General features: G+C 38.9%; 2 protein-coding genes and 1 long non-coding RNA gene across 5 annotated transcripts in view; 1 reads left to right on the plus strand and 2 right to left on the minus strand.

Annotated features, from left to right (window-relative positions):
• Positions 1–331: 331 nt before the first annotated feature.
• On the minus strand, positions 332–1,417 carry LOC140223985 (uncharacterized). Its single transcript, XR_011899235.1, has 2 exons — positions 1,291–1,417; positions 332–585 (listed from the first exon to the last, which is right to left on the minus strand). It is a non-coding gene; the product is annotated as an uncharacterized lncRNA (long non-coding RNA).
• A 568-nt stretch (positions 1,418–1,985) lies between these two features.
• The window catches only part of LOC109040167 (proton-coupled amino acid transporter-like protein pathetic), a 100,132-nt gene continuing 76,494 nt past the window's right edge, over positions 1,986–25,623 (plus strand). Inside the window, exon 1 of one of the 3 annotated variants that reach the window (XM_072296664.1) lies at positions 1,986–2,006. The gene's annotated coding sequence lies outside the window, so the exon portion shown is untranslated. Of the gene's footprint in view, positions 2,007–10,416; positions 10,715–25,623 lie in introns of those variants that run through there. The other 2 variants (XM_019055987.2, XM_019055984.2) reach the window with 2 other exon arrangements.
• Positions 6,009–7,568, minus strand: LOC140223934 (uncharacterized). Its single transcript, XM_072296460.1, has one exon. The coding sequence runs from the start codon at positions 7,187–7,189 to the stop codon at positions 6,098–6,100; it is 1,092 nt and encodes a 363-aa protein (XP_072152561.1). The 5' UTR covers positions 7,190–7,568; the 3' UTR covers positions 6,009–6,097.

Consider the following 25,623-nt stretch of genomic DNA (forward strand, 5'->3'; position numbering starts at 1 on the left):
TCAAGCAAACTGAATGGAGACCAGGTTGCAAACTCGCCCTCTTCAAAGGCGAGGAGTGATAATCAGTTATCGATATTATCCAATTTGAAGAATAGATGATCATGGTGTTCCTTGCAAACACCCTACTTATCGAGATTTATCGACCCTTTTCCATAGGTTTAAATGGTAGATCAATCGATATATCGCAAAGCACGCTACGCCACTGATTCAGACGGTGGTCCTTTTCCTATGCCCTCGAGTTTCTCTAGTCTAGAGGTGAAGATGAAAGTTATATGTATACAGGGTATCGAAAACTTAAGCACTTTTTCTCTGTAATTCCTGTGCCAATGCATATTTTTCAATATATTTTTATCATTTATTCTTTCTCATGGTAATACAAAAGCGCGTCAACTTTGATTTCCGGATGACTGAAATCGGGAATAAAATCAACAATTTGATGTCTCCATGCGAAAGCGACGACCGTCAAATTCCTCTTGTACACCTTGAGTGTCCTGACATAAGGATAGTACCAGCCCTGCCAGGCTCCCATTCTTTGGCCACTTTTCGTGAATGCCTTTCCCGGGATTACTATGATGTCAAGACCACCTGAAAATTACTAATATGTTTCAAAAAAGAACAAGGAAAATAGATCTCGTAGGCACGTTATTTCCTGAATTATAGAAAGGATTTTGAGGGATTGTAATGGAGCTCTTGCGTGTGTCAGGAATTTGCGATTTAAGTACTGATCTATGTAAAATTTTGCAAGAAACACGATGGTGCCACTGGTTTTCTCTGAAAAAATTAACTCCAAAGATCCAAGAAAAGCCACTTTGTTCGGTGACTCCAAAACTAAAAACACGGCAACCCTGCTTATATATTAGCCGCCCCCCCTTTCTTTGCATAGAGAGTTCTTTTTTGAGGTAGAGGTGGATTCTCAAGGTAACGTGAGATATCCCCTCCATCACTATCTCAACTTTGAAAGCTCTTGTTGAGCTTTGGAGTTGATTTCATAGAAAACCAGTAACACCATCATGTTCCTCGCAAAATTTTACGTACGAAGTAGTACTTAAGTCGCATATTCATCACGCATGCAAGAGCACCATTATTACTAATAGGTAAACGCAGCTGTAACCATTAATGAGTAAATCGAAAAATAAATAGTCTAAACCACTCCATGAAAATCAAGAAACCTTAAGCTTACATCTAAATCTTTCGGAGATCGTAGGGCATACTGCTTTGATCGATTATGCAAGCCCAAAGATCTGAGAGTTTAAAGCGTGCTATAAAGCGAATTCAAACTATGATGCCAACCTGTTTTGATGGCTTCCTGTTGATCCACAGTTCTATTTGGTTGCCTGAATTCGTATCTGTTCAGCGGTGAATCCAAATCTGACAAACCTCTAGTTGACACAAATTCCAAGTCTCTCTGGAGTGACCCTATAAAAATAAAGTCAACACGCTCACACATACTTAGCGATGCATATATATCCCTAATTTAAGTTGATACACTTACACGCTGCCGTGCTAAGGAAAAATGCCGTATAAACATCATAATGTTACCGAATTTTCTTATGGAAATTTTTTTCTTTTTCAAAGAATGTTGTACAAAATTTTCCTTGATTTGTTCAGATCATTCAGATAAAATTACGAACCGAATTCTCCGAAAAATCGGAGGTAAAATATCTAAAAATTTACCCGTAAATTCTTGATCCGTCTATGGAAATTTGACAACGTTTCATGGCTTATACGGCGTTCCTCCATAGCACAGCAGCATAGAAAGCAAGCCATCTGCAACTTTTGCCATTTATCACCTATCACTGTCAAATACGTGACTAAAGACTTTTTCCTCTGTGTAGTGGTGCATTATCAGCAACCAGTCTGTAGCTCACTATACTTCTACTCGTCCCTGCACAAAATTTTACTTTTGCAAGAATTTTCAGTGCCTTGTTTTACTTAGATAGTAAGCTTTTCTTTTGCTTTCTTTTACAGAATCGTCTGCATTGAGCTGCGTACTGCTGATCTGATCGGTATGTAATTTTATTTTACTTGTAGCTTTCTGAATAGATTAAGCTCGCAATGGTTAATAGTGCCGAAGTAAGGTGCTTTTATTATAATTGGACTGGAAAAAAACTTTAACTGCATACAATGGATCGAGTCAATCGGAGAGGTGGGACAGAATTTGGAAATACTTTAAACGCTTATAACTCCGTTTATACAAAACTTTGAGGTTCCAAAAGTAGTGGTTCTATCGGTTTTCAAATTTTCTTCTTGTAGCACCCCTCAATGCCCACAGCGTCACTAAATACACATCAAAATTTGCAGTTTTAGTCAAAAATTTTATGTCCGACCTCTCTAATTGACTCGATCCACTGTTCGGCGAGAGTAAAATTCGTCGCTCCTCTGACGTAAGGGCGTATCACAATTTCCACTTGAGCCTGAGAACGCATGGACTTAAATGTAGAATAGGGCTCAAGTGCAAATTGAGGTGCGACCTTACGTCAGAGGGACAGCGAAATGACGAACATAAGTGGTGGAAAGATGCCGTTAGGTTTTTAAATACTTAAATTCAACGATTGTAAACTCTAAAGAATCAAGCAAACTGAATGGAGATCAGGTTGCAAACTCGCCCTCTTCAAAGGCGAGGCGTGATAATCAGCTATCGATATTATCCAATTTGAAGCTACGGTAAGGAATCGATGATCATGGTGTTCCTTGCAAACACCTTACTTATCGAGATTTATCGACCCTTTTCCATAGGTTTACATAGGTTCCATAGGTTTCCTCTCTCAACTTATATTCGTCTGTAACGATAAACAATGGAACGCGCTTGCTACGGCGCCTTGATACAACTATAAAACATCAACGGATGTCCGTGTTGCGTTCAAAAAATTGAAGGCGTTTTGACTTCCTACGCATAATTCCTGTAGTTGATTCGATCGACATACGCGTCGGTCGGCGGTGACGGGACTTGATGCAACTATTTAAGCTACGGCGCCTTGATACAACTATACAGCCACGACGGATATCCGTATTGCGTTCAAAAAATTGAAGGCGTTTTGACTTCCTACGAATAATACCTGTAGTTGATTCGATCGACAAACGCGTTGGTCGGCGGTGACGGGGACTTGATGCAGCTATTTAAGCATGTTGGTTGTCCGTATCAGTCCGACTGAAGTGCGAAACCACGTATCTCCATTGCGGTGTTACAAAATTTCCGTTCTTAAATCATCTCTTCCATGAGAAACAATCCAAATTTACGACTTTAAATTTTGAACCAAATTTTCTGCTATCGAATACGAAAAATCATGGAGAATTTAAGTTTTATGTTCACGAGTTTCTCGAAAGAAAAATAAAATTTCTAAGGAAGTCTGCAACGTCGCAAATGGAGAAACGTCGTCTCTCATTTTGCCCAAAAATATGTATGTATAAAATTGAAGGCATTATGACTGGCCTCTCTCAACTTATATTCGTCTGTAACGATAAACAATGGGACGCGCTTGCTACGGCGCCTTGATACAACTACCTACGTTCAATATTAATCGAGATATCGCCGTTTGAAGTGTCGGGTTTTTGACGTCATCCAACGCGATAGTGACACCCTTGGTTTCTTCCTCCTTGGTTTTGTCAGTCAGGGAGACACGCATTAGCACTGGTTACTCTGCGTAAAAAGCGCATGAAAGCAAGGTGGCAGAAACCAAGGGTGTCACTGTCGCGGTGGATAAAGTAAAAAACCCAACTTTTCAAGGGGCGATATCTCGGTTTATATTTAACGCAGAAAGTTGCGATTTGGGCGGATCTTAATTTTTTTAACTAATCTAAAAGAATCAATAATCTAAACACGATTCTGTGACCATCGCAACGGACCCATTCCGGAGCATAGATATGTGGTATCACGCGAAATCTATTTCGCGGTTTTCATCTAGGTATTTTTTTACCTCAAGGTATTTTTTTAATTTTTTATTTTCATTTTTGGTTTTTGATTACGCAACGCTGGCCTGAACCCCCCCCCCCCCCCCTAAATTTTAAAAATCAAGAAAACGTTGAGATAACAGCCTGAAATTTTTTTTTTTTTTTTTTTAGATATTTCGCTGAAAAACGACGGGGATCGATCAGCAAAGGTCTGAAAATGCATATGATTAGATGTCCTATTCGTAATTTTACCGGAAAAGTGCACTTAGACAATTTTGAATAAGTTAACCATTACAAAAATAATATTGAAATAAAAAAGGAGAAGAAAGTCCAAGAAGACTGGAGTGGAGACTGATGGAGTGGGGATAGAAGAGGGGGTGAGGGGGCGAGTAAGTGCAACACGCGTTACGTTGGCGCGCAGAAAAAATTCACTCGGGGAGGCCGGGAGTTTCAATTTTTGGCACGTTCTTTTCAAAGTTTTTTTTTCTCCCGGCTTGAATTTTTTACAAATCGTTGAGCCTGACCCCCCTCACCCCCCTTGTATCGCACCGTTGCGCTGGCTCACCTCCCCCTCCCCCCAAGTGCGTTACATAATACTTGAACGGCCCTTTTATATGGACGCTTCCGAGGCGTTTGGACAGATCACATTACTTTTCGCAAATCTACTGGTTTGAACCGTCAAAATGCGATTCTTTTCTAGCACGAAATTTGTATGAATCATACGTATCTTATCATCTGTTTAATATTGGTGTTGGTTTTATCGCTTCCAAATTTTCTATCAGTTTGAATTATAATTGTTATAATTAAAATTATAATTCCCGGAATTAGCTTTTCTGCAATTGAACGATAAATCACATCTTTATTTAAGTCCATTAATCATGATAACTTGTTAACTTGTTGGAATAAGAAGAAAAAATTTTCTTAGCTTTTGGTTAGTAATTTCTCTTTTTACTTTTATAATTAAAGATATTTTGTTTAAAAAAATTTTACAGAAAATTTCAGGAATAACTAAGTATGTGTTTGTCTCTATTTTAAAAAAATAAACCCCAGAAAAAACTCGCAAATCGCAATTTGAGATACATTTTAATTTTTACCTTTGATGTTTGGATTTCGATTATTAAGATATATGCTTGGATGAAGGATAAAAAACTGCAATTTAAAACAGAAAAAAAGACATGCCAGCTCCAATTTGCGGTGCCAATACAATGGAACATCTGGGCAGCTATACACAAGTCTTTCGGCATCAACAAATGGATCGCCTTTTAGGTCAAAGATATTTATTTTAGTCACTTGTGAATGTGGTCAACAAAGTTGAGCTAGGCAGCCACGTAAGTAAGTACCTATCAGTGGCGCGGCGAGCTTTGTTAAATATCGATTGATCTACCATTTAAATCCATGGAAAAGAATCGATTAACAGATTGTTTGCAACGAACACCTTAAAAATCGATTCTTTACCATAGCTTCAAATGGGAAGTATCGACAATCGATCATTCACGCCTCGCCACTGATTATTTTATGGATTTGCGATATATCGATTGATCTGTCATTTAAACCTATGGAAAAGGATCGATTATCAGGGTGTTTGCAACGAGCACCTTAAAAATCGATTCTTTACCATAGCTTCAAATGGGAAGTATCGACAATCGATCATTCACGCCTCGCCACTGATTATTTTATGGATTTGCGATATATCGATTGATCTGTCATTTAAACCTATGGAAAAGGATCGATTATCAGGGTGTTTGCAACGAGCACCTTAAAAATCGATTCTTTACCATAGCTTAAAATGGGGAAGTATCGACAATCGATCATTCACGCCTCGCCGCTGCGCTGGTATTTACCTATGTTCTTAAATTTGAGCATCCTGTTGAGGACTTCAATTTATGTTTCCTGCCTTTAAACTATTTTCGAGCAGGAGCACATCTCCTTCGCTAACACGCATCACAAGTACCTATCTCAATTTGCAGCTGTTTAAATTTTCCATCAGGTTTTATTCTAATGACTATGATGATTGACCATATTAGACCTTAGTCTATTCAAAATCAAATGGAAAATGGACGGGTTTCTGGCAAATGGCACCAGAGACAGGTGGGAAAGAAGAGGTGTGCTCGTTAGTAGAGAGTTAGTTATTATAATTTTGAGACATTCAGCGACTCAGGCTATTAACGTCTTTACAGGTAATTTTGAAAATAGGAGTATAAACGAAAATTTAGATTTTTAAATTAAGAGAGGTGAAGAGTTTCAGAATTTTGGTGGCAATATTAGGTTCATCGCATGTAAGAGGGTTTGTATTTCTGTTGATTGTAGGGGAGTAGATCTGTGGTTGGAGATGTCGGAGGGAAGAGCAGTCCATAAGTATGTGTTTGATGGTTAGAGGTGATGAATTGCAGAAGTGGCAGGTGGGTTGGTTTTCTTTAGATATGATATAATTGTGAGTGAAAAAAGTGTGGCCTATCCTGAGGCGCGCAATTTGGACTTCACATGATCTTGATTTGTGGTTAGATGTTCTTGGATATGGCATGGGGGCTCTGCGGAGACGATTCTGTTCACTTGTGCTCCATTCTTGTTCCCACGATTTTGTGATAAGTTCGCACATAGCTTTTTTAGCATCTTGCTGAGTGAATGGATGGTGAGTGATGTTCTGCAAAGAGCATGCCTCAGTGGCTGCTCTGTCCGCTGTTTCGTTTCTCAGAACTCCTATATGAGCCGGTACCCAGATAAAAGAGGTGGAGTGGCCATTGGCTAATAAGGAATGAACAGTATCATGGATTAACATTGAAAAGGGATGATTAGTAGGGTTGTATTTCAAGGTGCGGAGTGAGGAAAGAGAGTCAGAGCATATGACGTAATTGATGGTATCATTGTTACAGGAACTAAGTTCTTGTACATATCTAATTGCTTCGAGAATAGCCAGCATCTCAGCTGTGAAAATAGAATTTAACGGAGATAATTTTTGTTTCAGGATAAAATTATTTGATGTATCTACGAATGCTAATCCTACTGATGTTTCTTGTTTAGAACCATCTGTGTAAATTTGTTTGTAATCAAGGAAGTTTTGACATAAAAGTTGGTTTAGTCGTTCCTTGTAAAATGTACTTGATGTGTTTCCTTTCTGATAGGCAGCTAGGTCCAAATTGACTGTATCGATATTGTACATCCACGGGGGGCAGGAAAGGGTTTCATTTGGAGAAAGTTGTAGTTGATCGAGGCTGTATTTTGTTTTCAATTTATCAATCAGCTGCTTAGTGACATAAGAAATAGGTTTGACAGTGTCTGTCACTTCAATAGCATCACATATCATATGGAGAGTCGTAAGAATGAATAGGAATTATATACGTCCAACGTCAAATACGTCCAATTTTGAGCGTTCGGTTAAGCGTACACCACGCTGTAGCGCAGTTAAAGTACAACATATAAAAGGAAAAATTTAAGTGCTTTTGAAAATCATATTTGTCACAGAACCACCTTAGTATTCACAAAACACACTTTATATTTGCCTTTGGTGTATATTTTTCCCCATCAATTTAAATGAGAATAATCCATGCAGAGTGAGCAAACATTTCAAAATCATGAGTTGAAAAACGCTGACTTCGCGAATTTAAGTTTTCAGCCAGATACAGAGCGGAGCGGCGCAGCGTTCTGCCAACGAGAGAGGCTCAGTGGCGCCTACAAACCTAACAGGGATACTTCACGCATTGCGCAATGCGTGAAGTATCCCTGTTAGGTTTGTAGGCGCCAATGCGTGCCCGTCCGCCGCGCCGCGCGGCGCGTCAAGCAACTATTTCACAACGCAGGTGTTGCATAGTATCACACGAAATTGAAGGCACTGCAACGTATTAAGAATGACAGGTATCTTTTAAGAGTACAGTGCTTTCCTCGCACAAAAAAAATCGAGATACTACGGCTCAGAAAGAGAGCGGTAGTCCAAATACTTACCAAGTCCTAGCATCCGTTTTTAATAACGTTTAGCATAATTTTTGAATTTCATTAGAGAAAAAAGTGACTCGATTTAGGCAGAAATATTCTTGAGTATGCCGTCAAGAAGATTTTATTTTGAATTAAGAATAAAATCGCTAAATGAAAGCGGGTTTCTGTGTGATGTAAGTGACTTTTCTTTTTATACACGCATCTTTTCTTTTTTACACGCGCATTATTTTCTTCATTGATTCATAAGGAAATCTTCTCAGCGGTAAATTCAGGCATATTTCTGCTTGAATCAAGTCACCTTTTCCTCCAATGAAATCCACAAACCATGCTAAACGTTATTGAATACGGATACTATGACTTAGTAAGTTTTTCGACAACCACTCTCTTTTCGTAGTCATCACTCCATTTAATTTGCGAGGGAACTTTGTGCTTTTGAAAGATGTCATCAATCATGATACGATGGGGTACCTTCAATCTTGTATGTTACTGTGCAACACCTCCATGGCTAATTATTAGCTCAAAGCGACGCGGCACGCCGACGCCGTCGCGAAGTTATCGTACACAGGAAAAATCTTAAGAGCCTTTAGCTGAGGTAAATTAAAAGGTTTATTCAGTTCAGGTATAACAAGGTGGGAATTTCTTGAAAGATAAGTCCTGTTGCACCTAAGAGGTGTAGAGAGTTTTAGTGACTTTTCTCTCATAGAATTGACACTCCTCCATTTCTACAGAAAATCTCAATTATACATGATAAGCAAGCAAACAAAAAAAAAAACCAAACCCTCATTCTTCCAAGACATTATACATTTTTATCTAAAAACGTCGTGGGCAATTGTCGTTTGTATTCATATGTGGACCAATTGACTTTGGGTCTCAATCGGTACGTGGACCAAAATATCCTTGCCGAGAAAACGCGTGGACGTAAACCACTGGAAAAAACAGGTGTGCGGGCAAAAAATCGTTGACGAAATGTCCTATAACCCCCGGGAAACGGGTATAAGGGTGGTAAACGGGGAGGAACGCTCAGCTTATCTTGGTCCATTCGCCGTCCTACGTATTCCCAAATAGTGCAGGTACGCATCTCGGAACGTAGAGGGATTCGCGAGTCAAGGGCCGATAGCGAGACCAGAGATCGGGCAGACGGTGCTATGCTTGAAGTATCCTACTCGTTTTGCAGGCGCTTCCTGCGATCGTTTTCTGCGCAAAGTTCAAAGTTTCGGAAATTTTGCGCTCGAAGATTAGGTACCTTTTCACAGATCCAGTCACAACTACAATATACGAAAGAGCAACACTTTTTCGCATATTTACAACAATCAAAAAGAGTCTATTCTCTTCTCTTTGTCGCTGAATTGGAGGTTTTAACGCAAAGTAGAAAAGTCGAATGGGATGGAACGTATGATACAACTAGATAACGTCAGATAACGTCACAAGGCGGTACATTTTCTCACTTTTCAATCAATTTCCCTAAAATTTCCCATGTCAGAAAAAAATTATGAGTGATACTGCGAACTCAGCTCATTAGGCACTCTCAGATGAAGCAATACAATTTTTGTTTGCAAATTCTCCAATCGACAATGGAGAATTTGTATGCAAATTGTTTATTGCTGCATCTGAAAGTGCTCAAAGAGCTGACTCCACAGTATTTTTCATAATTTTTTTCTGATATGGGAAATAGTAGAAAAATAGATTTAAAAGTGAGAAAATGCACCGCCTAGTGACGTCATTTGGCGGCATTTTCCATTTAAACGCATGTACCTTAGCAGATTAGGTTCTTTTATCATTTTTTCTCCAACAACTGTCCAATGGGCCTGTTGCATGCAAGAGATACAGCCGCGCGAATAGACTTTTTAGAGGTTAAATGACACGAAAATTACGATGGTCACATTGAAAAAGTCTGAAATACACTCCTTACTGCGCAATTCGCGTTGTCAGGAACGCGCTTTTTCAAATTTCCCGCGTCTGGGGGCAGTTTTCTAATCACCGGAAACGAGCAAACGGCGGGCTCGGTGATTTCCGGAAGATGCCGAGTCGTTGTTGTTGTTGTTATTTTTTCCTTCAGTTTGTTTACAAACCCAACGTGATCTCTTATAGTGGTCCGTATACGCTTTATGCGGTAACCAAATCGATCAACTTTTAAATATCCAACGCAATCCTTCTACATTCCATTTCACGATATCACGAGCTCCGATTTTTAGGTTATGTAAGACGCGGGAAATTTGAAAAAGCGCGTTCCTCACAACGCAAAATGCGCAGTAAGGAGTGTATTTCAGACTTTTTTAATGTGACCATCGTAATTTTCGTGTCATTTAACCTCTGAAAAGTCTATTCGCACGGCTGTATCTCTTGCATGCAACAGGCCCATTTAGAAACCAAGGATATCCTCTTGCTCAGTTTCCCCAGAAGTATCATTTTAGTCATAAAATTCGCAAAATTTCAGACACCTACAAATTTTCCATTTCGGTTTTATCCGTGAGATTTGGTTCGAACGTCGCGCTACTTGGCGGCGGCGCGACCGGTCTGCGAGGCCGCGGCGAGATGATTGCCGACCCGCGCGTCGCGTCGCGTCGCTCGACGTCGCGCGACGTCCAGGCTGGATGGCAATGATCCCTACTCCCAGCGCCGATTCGCCGAGCGAAGGAGGTCCTCGCGCACCGCCGCGGCAGTCTAGAAAGTCGCCTCGCGCTGCGCGTCTCCTGTCGCTCCCGGCGCGTTCCCTCTCCCGTCCAGAATCCGCGAAGCCGCTTTGTTTACCGTCGGCAGTTCGACCGCCGCCATGCGACGCGCCGTCCAGTGCTAAGTCCCATTCCTCGCTGTTCGCCCCCGTTCGGCCCCTTCGTGGCGTCTGTGGTTTTGTTTGTGTGTGTGCCTGCCCCTGCCGCGCCGACCGAGACGGACGATCCAGGTGAGGGAACCCTTGCATATTTACGCGGACCGAGCACACCGAAAAAAAAATATCGGTGCATTTACTAAGAAAAGGGTAAAATTACCAAGAATTCAGGGTTCTATTTGATCCCAGTTTTTTCTTGGTAAAATTACCATTTATGGAATCGGGTAAAATTATTGAACTTTCTCGGTAATTTTACTGGACCTTGGTAAAAACGCCAATATTTTTTATCGACCGTGGTAGAATTACCGAGATAAAATGACAAAGTTACCGGGAATTGATTACCAATAAAAGTGGTGTTCTTACCTGAAAAAAAAACAGTAAAAATACTGGTATTTAGGTAAGCTTACCAGTCTGTCTTGGTAAAATTACCAATAATTGGTAAAAAAAAGTGAGATGGTGAAGGTACCAACGGACCTTGGTAAAAACGCCGAGAATTTTTTTTCAGTGCAGGGTGGCACAATTTCATGAAAAATCTTGAAATACTTCATGAAATTTCAGGAATTTATGAAAGATGTTGAAAAATACCGGTTCCTTTTCATGTTTCACAAAATGTAAAAATTGTGACTTTCTTCTATTTTTGTGTGTTTGAGTGCGGGTTGCATACTCTAGCCCCTGAAAAATATGAGATATTTAACAGCCTCGTGAAATTTCATGAAATATTTCACTGAAATTTCCAATCTTTCATTTCTTTCTTACGTTTCATGCCACCTGGGACCGATGTTCAGCAGGAAGGAACCGAGTGCCCAAGTAGCACACTGGAAAATAAGGCGCGGGCTTCATAGATGTCGAAGGCAATTATTCAAATCAGGCATTTTATCAAATGCCTGGGCCGGTAGTCAAATTTTGAAAATTTTACAGACTATTATTAGTATTCAGCTCCTTGGTTGCTTGGAAGAACTCCATAACCATCACCATGCGGTTAGTTCCTTTCTTGGGATTAGTCTGGTTCGTTTTCTATTCAAAAATGGAGAAAATCACTGTCTAAAGAATTACAAAAATGCCGAATTTTGAGAAAGTTTGTATAATTTTTGTTAAAAGTTAACAAAAGGCTGCAGCTTATTACAATTAACATTTTTAAACCAAAAATTTCCCTCACGAGGAATCAAACAGAAATTCTGTAACAAGTAAAAAGCATATCCCTTTTTCCTAAAAAAAAAATAATAATAATAAAATAAATAAAAGAAGAAGAACAGGTTCCGAGGTTAATTCGAAATTTCTAATTGATGGATTTCAACGGTCTCCGGTGAGACCAACGAAGAAGTCAAATATCATTTTAAAAAATGCACAATCGTCGAATATCATTCAACGGTGAATGATATTCGATCGCGAAACTTCGCTTATAGTGTTCATCGGGAAAATTTAAGTGACATGTGACGAAGTTTCAGGATCAGCTGAACCGCGTTTAGCAGAAAGGAACCAGGCCACATCAGATATTGCCAAATTTAACCGGGCAATTTAATTTTTTACAAAAGAACGTTTGTGCGGATTTCTTTGCAAATTTTAAGGAATTTGCTCCGTACTATGCAGAACATTCAATGAAATTTGCACCAAAATCCGCACAACCTTTTTCATGGAAAAAATTAAATTGCCGAATTAAATTTGGCAATGGCTGATGGGGCTTGATTTCTTTTTGCTTAACGCGGTCCAGTTTTTCTTTGCCATGATGTCAATCTTCAATCGAAGAAATTTTGAAAGTATTTCTTCGGCGAGACTAGGTAACTGATAAAAAATATCTCTACGAGATTTACTTACCCTAAAAACAGACGCAGTATGAAATGTAAATTAATTTTCAGTTCAAGTTGCACCATCCCAGTGTCGGCACAATCGCTTGTTACATCCGTCGCAAATAATACGTCGCCGTCGTATATTTTTAAGGCGTGGTCCAGTTTGCTTGTTTTAAACAAGTTCTCGGCAAAAAACCCATTTTCTTCTACACTTTGCATACGTTTTATCTCATTCATATCGTCAGTTTGAATCATGGATTTGCGTTTTCAACTCTCTGAGTGGAATAGTAAAGCAATCAAGAATGTTTTACCTTGACTGCAGGTTTAAAGTAACCCAGAGGATTCGTGTGCCAAGCGTCTAAAAAGTCGGGATTTTAAGTAGTAAAAAGGAGGTGGGAGGTACTGAACTGCCCGAAAAAGTCTAACTTTGATCTTTTCCGGCCTTTATGTATAAAAGCTTAAAAGAATTACCCGTCCGCTTCCATTTTGGTCCGAGGACATTTTTTCTGAAAAGTATTTTTCTTTAATCGAAACAACTCAAAACATAAACTTGAAAAAAAGAAGCGAGAAATGGATACTTTTGGCAAAAAAGCAAGTACAAAAGTAAATGATATGAGTTATTCAATAAAGAAAAACGTGCAATTAATTTGTCTCAACGCTCGGGGTTTCATTCTTTGTACAACTTTTTTACTTGAAAAACTATTGATGTAAGGTTGTCCGCATGGGTCGTCTAAAATATTTTAAGGTTTGATGAAAACAAGAAAAAGTTTGTGAAGTGATCTTTCTGAGACATGTTTGTGTCGATGCATTTGCAAAGTAAAAACTATCTTTTTTAAAGACTTTTAGGAGAGTTTCTGTGTCTGCTATTCTATCTAAAAAGCCACGCATTTCATTTTGAGGGGGAACCAGATTTATAAAATAAATTGTTTCATCATTTACGATTGGTCCGAATCACATACGGCCAAGGTCTCTTTTAATTATTAGGTACTGATAGGTGTAGCCTACTCGTTCGGTTTTTTTACCTCCAAATCGCTGCGGTGTCAGTAAGTTGATTTCTACCTTGAGATTCAGATTCTCTGATCGGTCAAAATTCATAGTGAAAAAATTCGAAAAAAAAAAGTGACGGGGACCATTTAAAAGGTTGCAGTAATGATTTATCTCCTTGACGTTTCCCTGAACGTGCGCGTTTCGGAAGTCATCTACAGCGAACGCAAAAGTCGTCAGTCGTCAATTAAAGAGCTGTAGACGAAGGAGATCGACCGATCACTCCGCTAAGTTAATTAAAAAGAAAAAAAAAAAAAAAAACACGTGACGATATGACAGGTAACAGTCCTTAAAAATCGGAAGAACGGCAGAATGAGTCTCCATTAAAGTTGTGGGTGGTTACGAATCTCGTGAACAAATTCTAAAGTAGTTTAATCACCAGTTGAGTATTTCAAACGAATTGCTCACTCACCTTCATTTCATTGACCTCTCTCGAACGTGGAAAATTTGGAACTTCGAATCGAAAATGTTTCGAAAGGGGAGCGGTAGAGAGAGTGATAATTTCCGATCCGATAAATGAAATGCTCGTCGAAAAGTTACAAACGCAGATGAACACTTAAAAATTGACGTCATCTGCCCCACTCCTTTGTACCCCGCCCCCATGTTTTAAGAAAAGCTGTGTCTCAAGTTGGACGAGCCTTAAACCGAGAGGTATCAAGTGCATGGGTGCGTTAGTAAGAGCATTCATTTCTATCCGAGAATGAACGGCGAATATGATATTTCTGAAATAAGCAAAAGAAGTTGGTAAACTTCATTCGATTTAACTATACAACGCGCTCACTGAATAGGAACACTCTGGAAGGGCACGTTCATAAAGCATCTATTTGTATGAGGAAAAAAATTGTGATGCGCCATTTCCGGAATAAGTTAAAGAAGTTAGGTTTTCCTGATTCGGTGAAATTAAATTGGATAACGTTTGTCGACATGGAACCAAATATATGCATCCTATTTTGAGCGCACTTACTGATATTGGAAAACCAATGGCTTATGTACCGTTTCTGAGATCGATCATATATTTTATCCAATTTTTGTCAAATTGTTGATCTTTTTAATCTAAAAACAATCTGCGAGTAACTGAGGGAGAGGGAGGGATTAATAGAAATAAAATAATAAAAAAATCGACAAAAAAAAATTGAAAATCTAATCTGTGAGATTTTGGACGAGAAGTCATTGCTTACTCTAAAGGCTGCATGCAATCCACGGTCAATTCAAATAGCTCTGTATTCATTACCTTATAGGTCTCGTAAGAAAAAAGCTGAACCCCATGTCCATGAACTTCCAAAAGCACGAAGTCATGTCCACAAGTGGGCTCAGCGCATAGCGCACTTAGGTTTTTTGTCACGATCATTTCGATATCTTGAAAACGGCGTCATTTGATACTTGTCACTTGTCTCTGTTTGTTACTTAGTTCGCCTTTCCTCAATTTTCTATCTTTGAAGTGAGAGAACTATTGAAGAGCTCTTGCACACACAAGAAAGAACATTTATCGTGATGTATTTCTATCAGCACCGTGGAAACATTAAAAGGAAAAGCTCTCAGTTGTTCTCTCCATACGAGAGTGAAGAAAAATCGTTTTCTTACGACAGTTTTATGAAACCGGTCTGACGAAAACAAATATTCTTCGAGATTAGGTCAAAAGCATAATTTATTTTTATTTTAGACAACTTTTAATTTCACAGTAGCGTTGATCGCTCAATCAAAAGTTTAAAAAAACTTCGTAAATACGAAGAAAAAACTTACAAACGAATTGTGAACTTATAGAAATCAGGAAACCCTCTTTTAAAACTAAAATAAGTCAATTTCAATAAAAAGCATAGAAGGATACTGCAGTTTGGTATGCATGTTGCATGATTTGCGAATGTTCCTTCGAATTTATTTTATCTTGGTTGATCCTGACCAATGGCGAGATGTGAATGATCGATTATCAATATTTCCCCATTTGAAGCTACGGCAAAGAATCGATTATTAAAGTGTTTGTTGCGAACACCCTGTTAAACGATCTTTTTCCGTAGGTTCAAATGGCAGATCAATCGATGTATTGCAAAGCACGCCACGGCACTGATCCTGACATGTCTACATAGAAATGACGGGAGGGATGCGGGTTTACACGATACCTATACGAGGCACGCGTGGTTGTGAGCGACGTCAAACTGTTACCAGTCGAAAACGCCTTCAGTTTCGAACGATACTTCACCGCGCACACTAGCGTTAAAATATTTGTATCATAAATTGCCGGACAAAATTCTCCGCTTTTCGAAGAACCTTGCAGTGTTTTGTTTCACATTTAGTTGGAAAAAACCTTTAAGGGAGATGTTAATTTTTTATAAAATTGAGAATTGAGATTTTTCACTCTGAATTGGTTTTCACTTTGTACTGAACAATTTGATATTTCACATTAGAGACCCTTTTCCCTGATTTTATCACATTCATCGAGCAACAAACAATGATTTTAAAATGTTTACATAATGCGAAGGCAAATCCTCCTCGTTACATAAAAAATCGACCGCCGTAACGGCGGCATGCGACTGTAAATTGGCGCCCGCTAAGCTGAAAAATATCTTTCAACATCCCAGAGGTAAGTCACCTCACTGACCTGAAATACGTCGACATGTGTACAATTTACTTTGGAAAAACGTCGCTGTTGAACATGAGACAGTACTCCTAATTCAGATAACAGATCACTAAATGAGTGACAACTCAGCCACGACGAGAATTATAAATTGGACGACGTCATTAACTGGAACAGATCTATCTACTAAAAAGGATTATGAAAATTCAACGCTTAGTACTTCTAAGTAAGAACGCCGTATGAGCCACCAGGCGTTTCCAAATTTCCCTCAACAAATCACGAATTTTCAGGAAAATTTGTGAATATTTCTTCTCCGATTTGAAAGAAAATTTCGTTTGTAATCTGATTTAAAATATATGGAAATTTCAAAGAAAAATATGAATAACTTTCGTGTGAAAATACGTGTTTTATTCGGGGAAACTCGGCAACTCTCGAATGTTTATGCGGCATTTTTCCTTAGCACGGCAAAGTACATCATAGTACTTCGGTGCTTACGTGTTTCTTTAAAACTTCATTTTTAAATGGGTTTTTTCTCCTTGTTGACGTCTAATTGGACCGTTTACTCGCAGAACGGCATAAACGATGCCAAATCCTTCGGGCACTTACGCTCCTTTCCGTTAACCTGTTGAATTGTACTGCGGGTGAGGTTGGGGGAAGGGCACTTTGAACTTTGAGCACCATTGGCTTGGCGCACTTTGCGATTTATCGATTAATCTGCCATTTGAATCCATGGAAAAAGATCGATAAACAGGGTGTTCGGAACGAGCACCTCATTAATCGAATCTTTACCATAGGTTCAAGTGGAAATATATCGATATTTGATCATTCACGCCACGCCACTGTTGAGCACCTGCTCTCATGCCTCCGGGAAGGACAGGTGATACGTCAAAGCGGGGCAAGGGGGGGGGGGGGGGGGCTCGTAAGCTACTTACTTATCGCCAATAGTCTAATCGTCGGTTGTAAAGTAATGCGTATGCAGGGGGATCACGTGTGCTCTGAGACAAAAGCTTAAATTTTCCTCCATGCCTATCGGGGGAGCCGTAATGAGAAAAATATAGGTAATTTTTTAATGAGCAATGCAGCAATTAATGTGGGTGCGATTAGGAACTTTGTGCGCCTTGATCGTCGGAGATACTTCTCGGACGGCACCAAACGTCGACGGAATGGTGATTTATAAATTTGGACGATTTCACGGTCACCATGGGGGGGGGGGGGGGCGGCAAGGTGAGGGCAATACACAGTCTTTAAGTGGGCATGTAAGATTTTTTATCACCGAGGGCTCGCCAATGGACTCACTGATGAGCTGGCCAAAGACTCAACTGATGACTGCACCGTTGGAACTGTTGAAGAGTTTTCAAATTTACCTACTTCTTGCCTGACAATTTTCAGCGAAAATTGTCTTATTCACGGCAAAGGTCGGAGGGAGTGTACGCCCCCTCCCCCCTCCCCCTTGTTCGCTAAGAAAGGAGGGGAAAAAAGGGAAGGAAGGTAGGAAAGAAGAAGGAGGGATGCTCAAATTTGGTATTATTCGTGACGAAATGCGCTCAAGCTACTTATCAGAAATATGCTTTAAAATTTCGACAATTTTGGGGGGAGCCCCCCCCCCCCCGTACCACCCTTATGCTCGCCCTTAAACATGTTTGGATCCGCCCATGATTCACGGGCCTTTCAGCTTCGAAAAAAATAGGGCTGCTGGGGTGAGAGGAACATCATACAAGTTGGCGTTTTCAATTTTCAGCATGCTAAAATTCTGAATTTTAGACACGCTTCCCCTCTCGTTCCACTTCCGTCATGAAGGGGTGAGCCCCTCCTCCTCCTTGGCCAAATTACGTCACGTTTTGCCAGATACTCCCTGTCTTTTGGTGTAAATTATTCCATTTTTACCATAAACACCGACTAAATTAAAAAATCACGCTTTACGCTGACTATTGCGTGAAAAACAGAGATAAGCCGTTCTTTTCCCTTCACCATTCATCTATCAAGCTGAACCCATTGCCCTCCCCCTCCCCCCTCCGAGAGCTTGACGCAATGTATAAAGGGAACCCTTACAAAAATCATGATGTACATACGCTGCCGAAGGCGAAGAACTCCGTATGAACATTCGAGAGTTGCCAAATTTCCCTGTATAAAACAGACATTTTCAGAAAAAATTGTGAATATTTTCTATCAATTGTTTCAGCGAATTTTTGTCATGTGTTCTAAAGTATCGAAAATTTCATCCCGGATAAACTATACGTTTTCGACGAAATGTTCCAATTTTTTTTATTAAATTTCCAACAAAATAGTCTGAAAAATTTGAAGAAAAATATTTACAACTTCCTCAATACATTTGTATTTTACCAGAGGAAATTTGGCAACACTTGAAGGTTTACACGGCGTTTTTCCTCAGCACGGCGGGATGGATCTCAATACTACGTGTATTACCTTACGGCTACAGAAGCTTTCATTCCACACAAATTTTTGATGAGAATGAATGGAGGGAAAAGTAAATTCAACTCTGCTAACACGCTTCATTTGGTATGTAAATGAAGTGATTTGGGCATGAATCCACTTGTTGCTCGCACGTGAATACGGGATGACAATCAGTGTTGATTTTTTTCTCCTTTTTTTTAATAATTTCTCGTCGAAAAAATTGTAACGCAGTTTACTGCCGTGCTAAGGAAGAACGCCGTATGAACATTCGAAAGTTGCCAAATTTCCTTCAGGAAAATGTTTATTTTTGGGGAAAGTTATGAATATTTTTCGTTGAAATCTTCAGGAACTTTAGGTGAAATTGCGAGTCAATGGACTCTAGATAAATGGAGAAATTATTCCTAGTTATCTGTTTTTTTTTTTTTTCTCCCAATGAATGGCAGAATGAACGTTCCTTTTTAATTGTGTGCTTATTACATTTCGAAACCTTACTGCGCACTATCTCGGTGATGAAAGTGTCAAAGTCAAAAAAATGTAGTGTTTGAATCACATAGAAATGATTCACTTACCAACCGGTTGACCCCAGTTGGTGGTCATTAAAGTGACAGCAACGGTCCCACCTTGGGTTACAAAAACCGGAATCGTAACTTATTGGTTGGCGATGGTAGGAACGTTTATTCTAAAGAGCTTCCTTGCAGCAAAACCATTCCTCCGTCCTCCCGGCCGCGCGGCTCTGTCACCATTGGCGGATCCAGGAAATTAGATCGAGTTAATTAGAGAAGTCGGATATAATTTTTTTTTACAAAAACCGTGAATTTTGATGTTCATTTTGTCACATTCTTAAGCTCAGAGGGTGCCTGTAGAAGAAAATGTCACGAAAAAAACCAATGGAGCCACTTTTAGAACATCAAAACTTTGTACAAACGGAGTTATAAGCGTTTAAAGTTTCCAAATTTTGTCTGACCTCCTATTGACTCCTTAATGGCCTAAAAATCCTTAATGACCCCTAAAAATCGACTTTGATGCGCAATATGGCTCCTGAAACTCATGTGAGTTTTGAATTGATATGCATCGCTTCTCTGTGACGAAATATTACAAGCGTGTATATAGGAAGAGTATGGAGACCCTCCAAGTAAAAAGCTAACGGCGCACGGTGGATCGAGTCAATTTAAGAGGTTGGACATGAAAATTCTGACTAAAACCGCAAATTTTTATGTTTTTTTTGTCACATTTTACATTTCAAGGGGTGTTTCACGAACGAAAATCTTGCGAGAAAACCAATGGAACCACTTTTAGAACCTCACAACTCTGTAAAAACGGAGTTATAAGCGTTTAAAGTTTCCAAATTTTGTCCGACCTCTCCTATTGACTCGATCCACTGTGCGCCGCCTAGGGAAGCGTAGCTTTAACTGGTCATCCCGCCGACAATCACACCGCATTGTGCAACGAGTGCAGTTGATTTGATCAATGGATCACTCCAACAACCATCGTAATTAAATCGCGGAATCACTAGCGTGACAGCAGAGGACAGGAGCTAGGAATCCGCTGAATGTAAAAATTGACCATTTACATATAATTTTCCCCATTTTAAGAGATAATGTCGATAAGGAAATGCGCATTATTTCAAAGAACCACGAATCAAATTGCTCGTCAAAAAACCCAGTTCAAAACAGTCCATCAATCAACGTGATCGGTTAAAAACCAGCATAAGAGGCCCAGATGCCTCATCTCGTTACCTCCTGGATCAGTGGCGTGGCGTGACGTGCGATATATCGATTGTTCTGCCATTTAAACCTATGGTAAAGAATCGATTATTAAGGTGTTCGCTGCGAACAGCCTGTTTATCGATCCTTTTCCATAGGTTTAAATGGCATAACAATCGATATATCGCAATTCACGCCACGCCACTGCTCCGGGATTATCGTTGGAATAGTCACTCCACTCGAGGGGGAAAACTATTTCATTCATTCTGGAACGCGGGGATTTTCATGGCATTCGCACAGGTGAGCGGAGTTATTTAATGCTACTTTGCGAGCGAAATTAAGCACTATTTGTCTTATCGGACGGGTTGCTCCTCGTCCCTTAAGAGGTTCTATTTATTAACTCGCATCAGGAGTGTCTGGAAAGCCCTTGAAATAGCGGGCAATAAATTGAAGGTGTCGGCAGGTCGTAAGTAAAATTTTATGGCGCAATTTGTTGGTAATGAGGGGCTACGTAATGATGTTCCTGAAGGACTCGATGTCATCAACACTGGAAAAACACCTCCGGGGCAGTGACGATTCGCACACATTGACCGTATTCGATAACGGTTCGATGTATCGTTTGGTTCAAAACAATAGAACATAACCTCAAACCAAACGTTAAGGATTTTAATCGGAAAAGCTGAAAATGAGAAATTTCCTGACAATTTCACTTTGCATTGGCATTTGGTACTCAAAAGAATAAAAAATCTGTTACAAAGGACCCGTTCTCTCAGATTACTGAATTTACTTTTGAGGCTACGTTTATGTTTTGAACCAATCGATATCGATACAATCTCACCCGTTTGATGTATCGAATACGATCTATTGAAAACAAATCTCCGATTCTGAACATCGTAAATGAGAGCTGTATGTACAACGGTGGAACTCCCAAACCACGTACCTCGGTTTGCGACGTCGCAGACTTCTTTTGCCTTGCTAGGGGAGAACGCCGTATGAACATTCGAGAGCTGCCAAATTCCCTTCGATGAAATGTTTATTTTTAAGGAAATCTATAAATATGTTTCATAACCGGAAAAACGCATCTCGCGTGCTGTTATGATAAAGATGAAAAAGATGAAACGTATACCGAAACACGCATATTGTTGAATAAGGTTTAATGGCTTGGATGCATTTCGGGCTTAGCCCATCTTTAGCAAGCACTTAAAACAAAACACAGACTCAAGATAATTACAGTAAAGCATCCAAGCCATTAAACTTTATTCAACAATATGCGTGTTTCGGTATACTTTTTCATCTTAAATCTTTTCCTTGCAATAATTGCGCCAAACACGGTGCGGTCGGCGGCAAACTCATATCAGCGCCTGCAAGGCTGCAGGAATACTTCGTGCATCGCGCCAAACAGTGCGGTCGGCGTCAGCCGCATATTAGCGCCTACAAGACTGCATGAATACTTCTCGCATTGCACCAAACGCAATGCTAGACTGCCAAGCTAAGGTTCTTCCTATGTTCGCCGTATGAACATTCGAGAGTTGCCAAATTTCCTTCGATGAAATGTTTATTTTTGAGGAAAGCTATGAATATTTTTCCTTGAACTTTTTCAGACGTTTTAAATCAAATTACAAACGAAATTATCTGAGAAATCGGTGGACAAATGATCAAGAATTTTCCTGGAAATTAGTGATTTGCCAGGGGAAAGAGCCTCCCAAAAAAAGGGCCTTTTTTGGCCCCTTTTCTGAAACTCGGGGATTTCATTCAAATGTGGCCTAAACGAAACCTTATGATGACCTAAGACTCCAGTAAAAATTTTAGCTTGAGTATACGTCTGGTTTCGGAGATACAGCGTTGCAAAGTTCGCATATTTAAGCTTTAAAAATCTTCATAGTTTCAAATATTATCTTCCTAAAACCAACATCAGAGTGAACTTTACATTCTAAAACAAAGCGTTAATGAAGCATAATGATAAAAAAAGCCTCCATCAAAAGTTTTAGCTCATGCATGACCCCTGTTTTGGTAGTGCAACGTTGCAAGTTTACCTTTCTGAGCTTTAAAAATGCTCATATTTTTAAGTTTCTTGTTTAAAAACCAATTTTAGTGAATATCAAACTGCGTTTTGAGGGATAAAATTAACCCCTAGTGATACTTTTGGATGCATAATTGCATTGATAAAAGGCTACAATGATTTAAAGTAACACAGCGTTGCACAGTTTACATCCTAAATCTCTGAAAATGTCTTTTCTCTTGTTTTCTTATGAGAGACAACTCCGATCAAACATGTTTCGATATTGTAAAGTGAAATACAAGGAATCTTGTTAGTTCTAAGTGACAGTTGGTGTAAAAAATGACACTGTTGTCTGTTTATCTTTTTTTTATCTCAACATTTAATCATAAAATAACATTAAAATTAGGATACTTCCAATAATTATCTAATTTCAAAATCAAATTCAAGAGACTTTGCCATGCTCGATGAAATGCTTGCAGCACCAGCATTGCTTTCAAAATCCAACAAATTATGCCTCGCCATAGTTGCCAATTTAACCGTTTTTTAAGTAAAATGAAAAAAATAAACATAGAATACAGAATTTGCCGAGTTGTTTTAAGTATAAATAAATATTGATCTAGAGAATACATTTATTATGCCTTGCAAAATAGAGTACCTCCACTGTTTTTTTTTAAAAAAAGGAAAAAATGAAAAATATTGAAAAAACTTGAAAAAATTAAAAATATTGTAAAAAATTGAAAAAATAAAAAAAATCAAATAAGAATTAAAAATATTGAAAAAAATTGAAAAAATTAATAAAATCAAATAAAAATTAAACAGTAAAATAATATTTAAAAAAAAACAAAATTAAGTATCAAGTATTGGAGGCATCTTTATTTTAAAATAATTTTATTATTAATTGTTTGAAAATAAGTATTAATAAACTTAGCAATAGTATTTTTGCGAATACCAATCGTCACTTGGAACTGACATCAGCCCTCGACATTTTTCCTTGATATAAGGCCTGACACCCATTGACGTCCTCTTTAACTAGCATAAATAATAATTTCGAGAGTTTAAAGTTGTTAGCTTGGCAACGCTGTATCACCACCAATTAAAGTATCCCTATTTAAGCTACAAATGACACATTTGGTAGATTTCATGCTTCAAATTCTAAAGAAGATCCACGAAAGTAGCTTTTTAAACGCGGGACTTAGAAATATAAACATTTTTAAAGCTCAAATGTATAAACTTAGCAACGCTGTATCATTAAATCTGTACTTATGCTTGCGGTAAGGCCTATACAAAAGACTTATCATATTATAAAGTTACATCTAAACACCATACACAGATCTTTTGGTGATCAATAAGTTCGTTTTTTCATTCAGAAACTTACAAAAATGAGCAATTTTTATAGGTCTTTGGTGTCAACTTTGCAACGTTGTATCAAGAGAATCAGCAGTATCACCGTATCAATAGGAATATAGATGTAAAGATAAGACTGACTGTAGGTAAAATGTCACAAAATAACAGATTATATCTGATGGAGTTGTTTTTTAAAGTAAGATATTTGAAAATATGCGAATTTTTAAAGCTTAAATATGCAAACTTTGCAACGCTGTATCTTGGAAACCAGACGTATACTCAAGCTAAAATTTTTACTGGAGGCTTGTCTCATCATAAGGTTTCATTTAAGCCGCATACGAATGAAATCCCCGAGTTTCAAAAAAGGGGCCACTTTTTGGGAGGCTCTTTGGCAATGCCTGAAGGCTCATGCGGCGTTTTTCCTTAGGACGGCAGACTTGTGATACATGTTTTTTTCCATAGAAAATTACTGAACATCACATCTTAAAAAATTCGTGATCTTTCCTCTCAGTGCGAGGAAAATTCTGTGAAAACTTCAAGGAATGATTTGGATTTGTTCCTCTCCAAAAAGATAAAATAGGCTCGGAGATTTTTAAACACCGCAATTGAGATACGTCGTTTGGAGTTTCATCATCCATGTAGACCCTCCGTACCAGGCTCGAAACCCGAACGCTCTGGGTGCTGGAGCCCTATAGCTTCGACTGCTTCAGGTTCAATGGGCCGAAGTATCGGCTCCCATAGCCGGAACTTTCGGCTTTTAAACGCGGGATGGATGATATGCCTATATAGCCTGTACTTGTTGCATTTGGGATCGGAGCATTGAGGCATTGCATAATTCAATTCCATTAGTAAAAGAACAAATTAAAAGAGAATAATCCGTCTAAGGAAAGTTTGATTTAATAAAGGAGGATCATCTTTCTTCGTGGAGTAAAGTTGATTCTCCATTACGGCCTCAATTGGATGTATTTCTATCAAACGGAACTATGTGCATGATGACTTGAGCCCTGTTATGCATATATTCTTATGGGTCTCAGGGCTCATGTCTTAATGCACATAGTTCTGTTTGGTAGAAATACGTCCAATTGCGTGAGGTACTTGTAACTTAAAAGTTAACTCATAATCCCTATATAGAGATCCTAATATGTTCAACTAGTTTAGTAGTCTAGTCAACGTGATTCTCATAAAATGTCTATCATAGTTTCAAATGGGATGATATCGATAGTCTATTATCACGCCTCGCCATTGCTCGGCTAGTTTTTTTGCGCCGCTGGTTTTACAGTTCTGTTTATACGATTTTTGTGATCAAACCGCGACCAATAACCAATGTTGAGTTAAAGCACCATTTTAATCGATGAATCCATTGGTCAAACTTTGCTGGAGGTTGAAGTGGATTCATTCACGTAAACACTTTTACTCGACAAAATAGGATCATAAACTAGAATTAAATCTCCCGGGAATAGCCTCCGAGTTGGGTGCAGGTACCTACAGCTCAATCCGTATTGGTACAAACAAGACTTAAATCATCCACGTTTAATCCACTCGGAGTTATAATGTTGTTTTAGTCCTTTAGCCATGTCTTCTCGGACACAGTGACTGAAATTCAGAGCCTCAGCCGTAAAAAAAAAACTGGTTTCTCGCTGCAGACTCGGCGAAGACATTCACACTGCTCCTTGTATGCTAATTTGTGTTTACTGCTACTTAAATTAGTCTGAAATATGCTATCTATGCGTAAAACACTCCATAAAATCCATAAACCCCATAACCGTCAACACTTCGCACTTCTCGAATCGTTACCGTCAAGTATATTATTTGAACGATAAAACCACTGTAATCCTACTATTATTGGTTTTTGTGAAATCTCAAGTTCAAATCAGAGTCACTTTTCCACCGAGCTGAGGAGAAAATAACGTTTCACCATAAGGTTTTCATTTGAATTACGTGGTTATCGCTTAACAAGGTTGTTTTTGTGTCATGATAGGCAAGCCCATTGACAAAATGAGTGCCATAACGTAAGGTATCAGCAAACACAGCTGAATTATCACGCCTTGACGTTTGGCTCAACCGTCACAAAATGTTTACAATTTTTAGACTCTAACGTTTTGGTTTTTTGAACAGCAGTTTTTACTCAT

Source organism: Bemisia tabaci, chromosome 2, assembly GCF_918797505.1.
Source record: "Bemisia tabaci chromosome 2, PGI_BMITA_v3".
In the NCBI taxonomy this organism is placed as follows: domain Eukaryota; kingdom Metazoa; phylum Arthropoda; class Insecta; order Hemiptera; family Aleyrodidae; genus Bemisia; species Bemisia tabaci.

What these genes read in the sequence shown, in the direction of transcription:
- LOC140223934 (XM_072296460.1), bottom strand. Translation starts at nt 7,189, where the DNA reads ATGATATGTGATGCTATTGAAGTGACAGACACTGTCAAACCTATTTCT.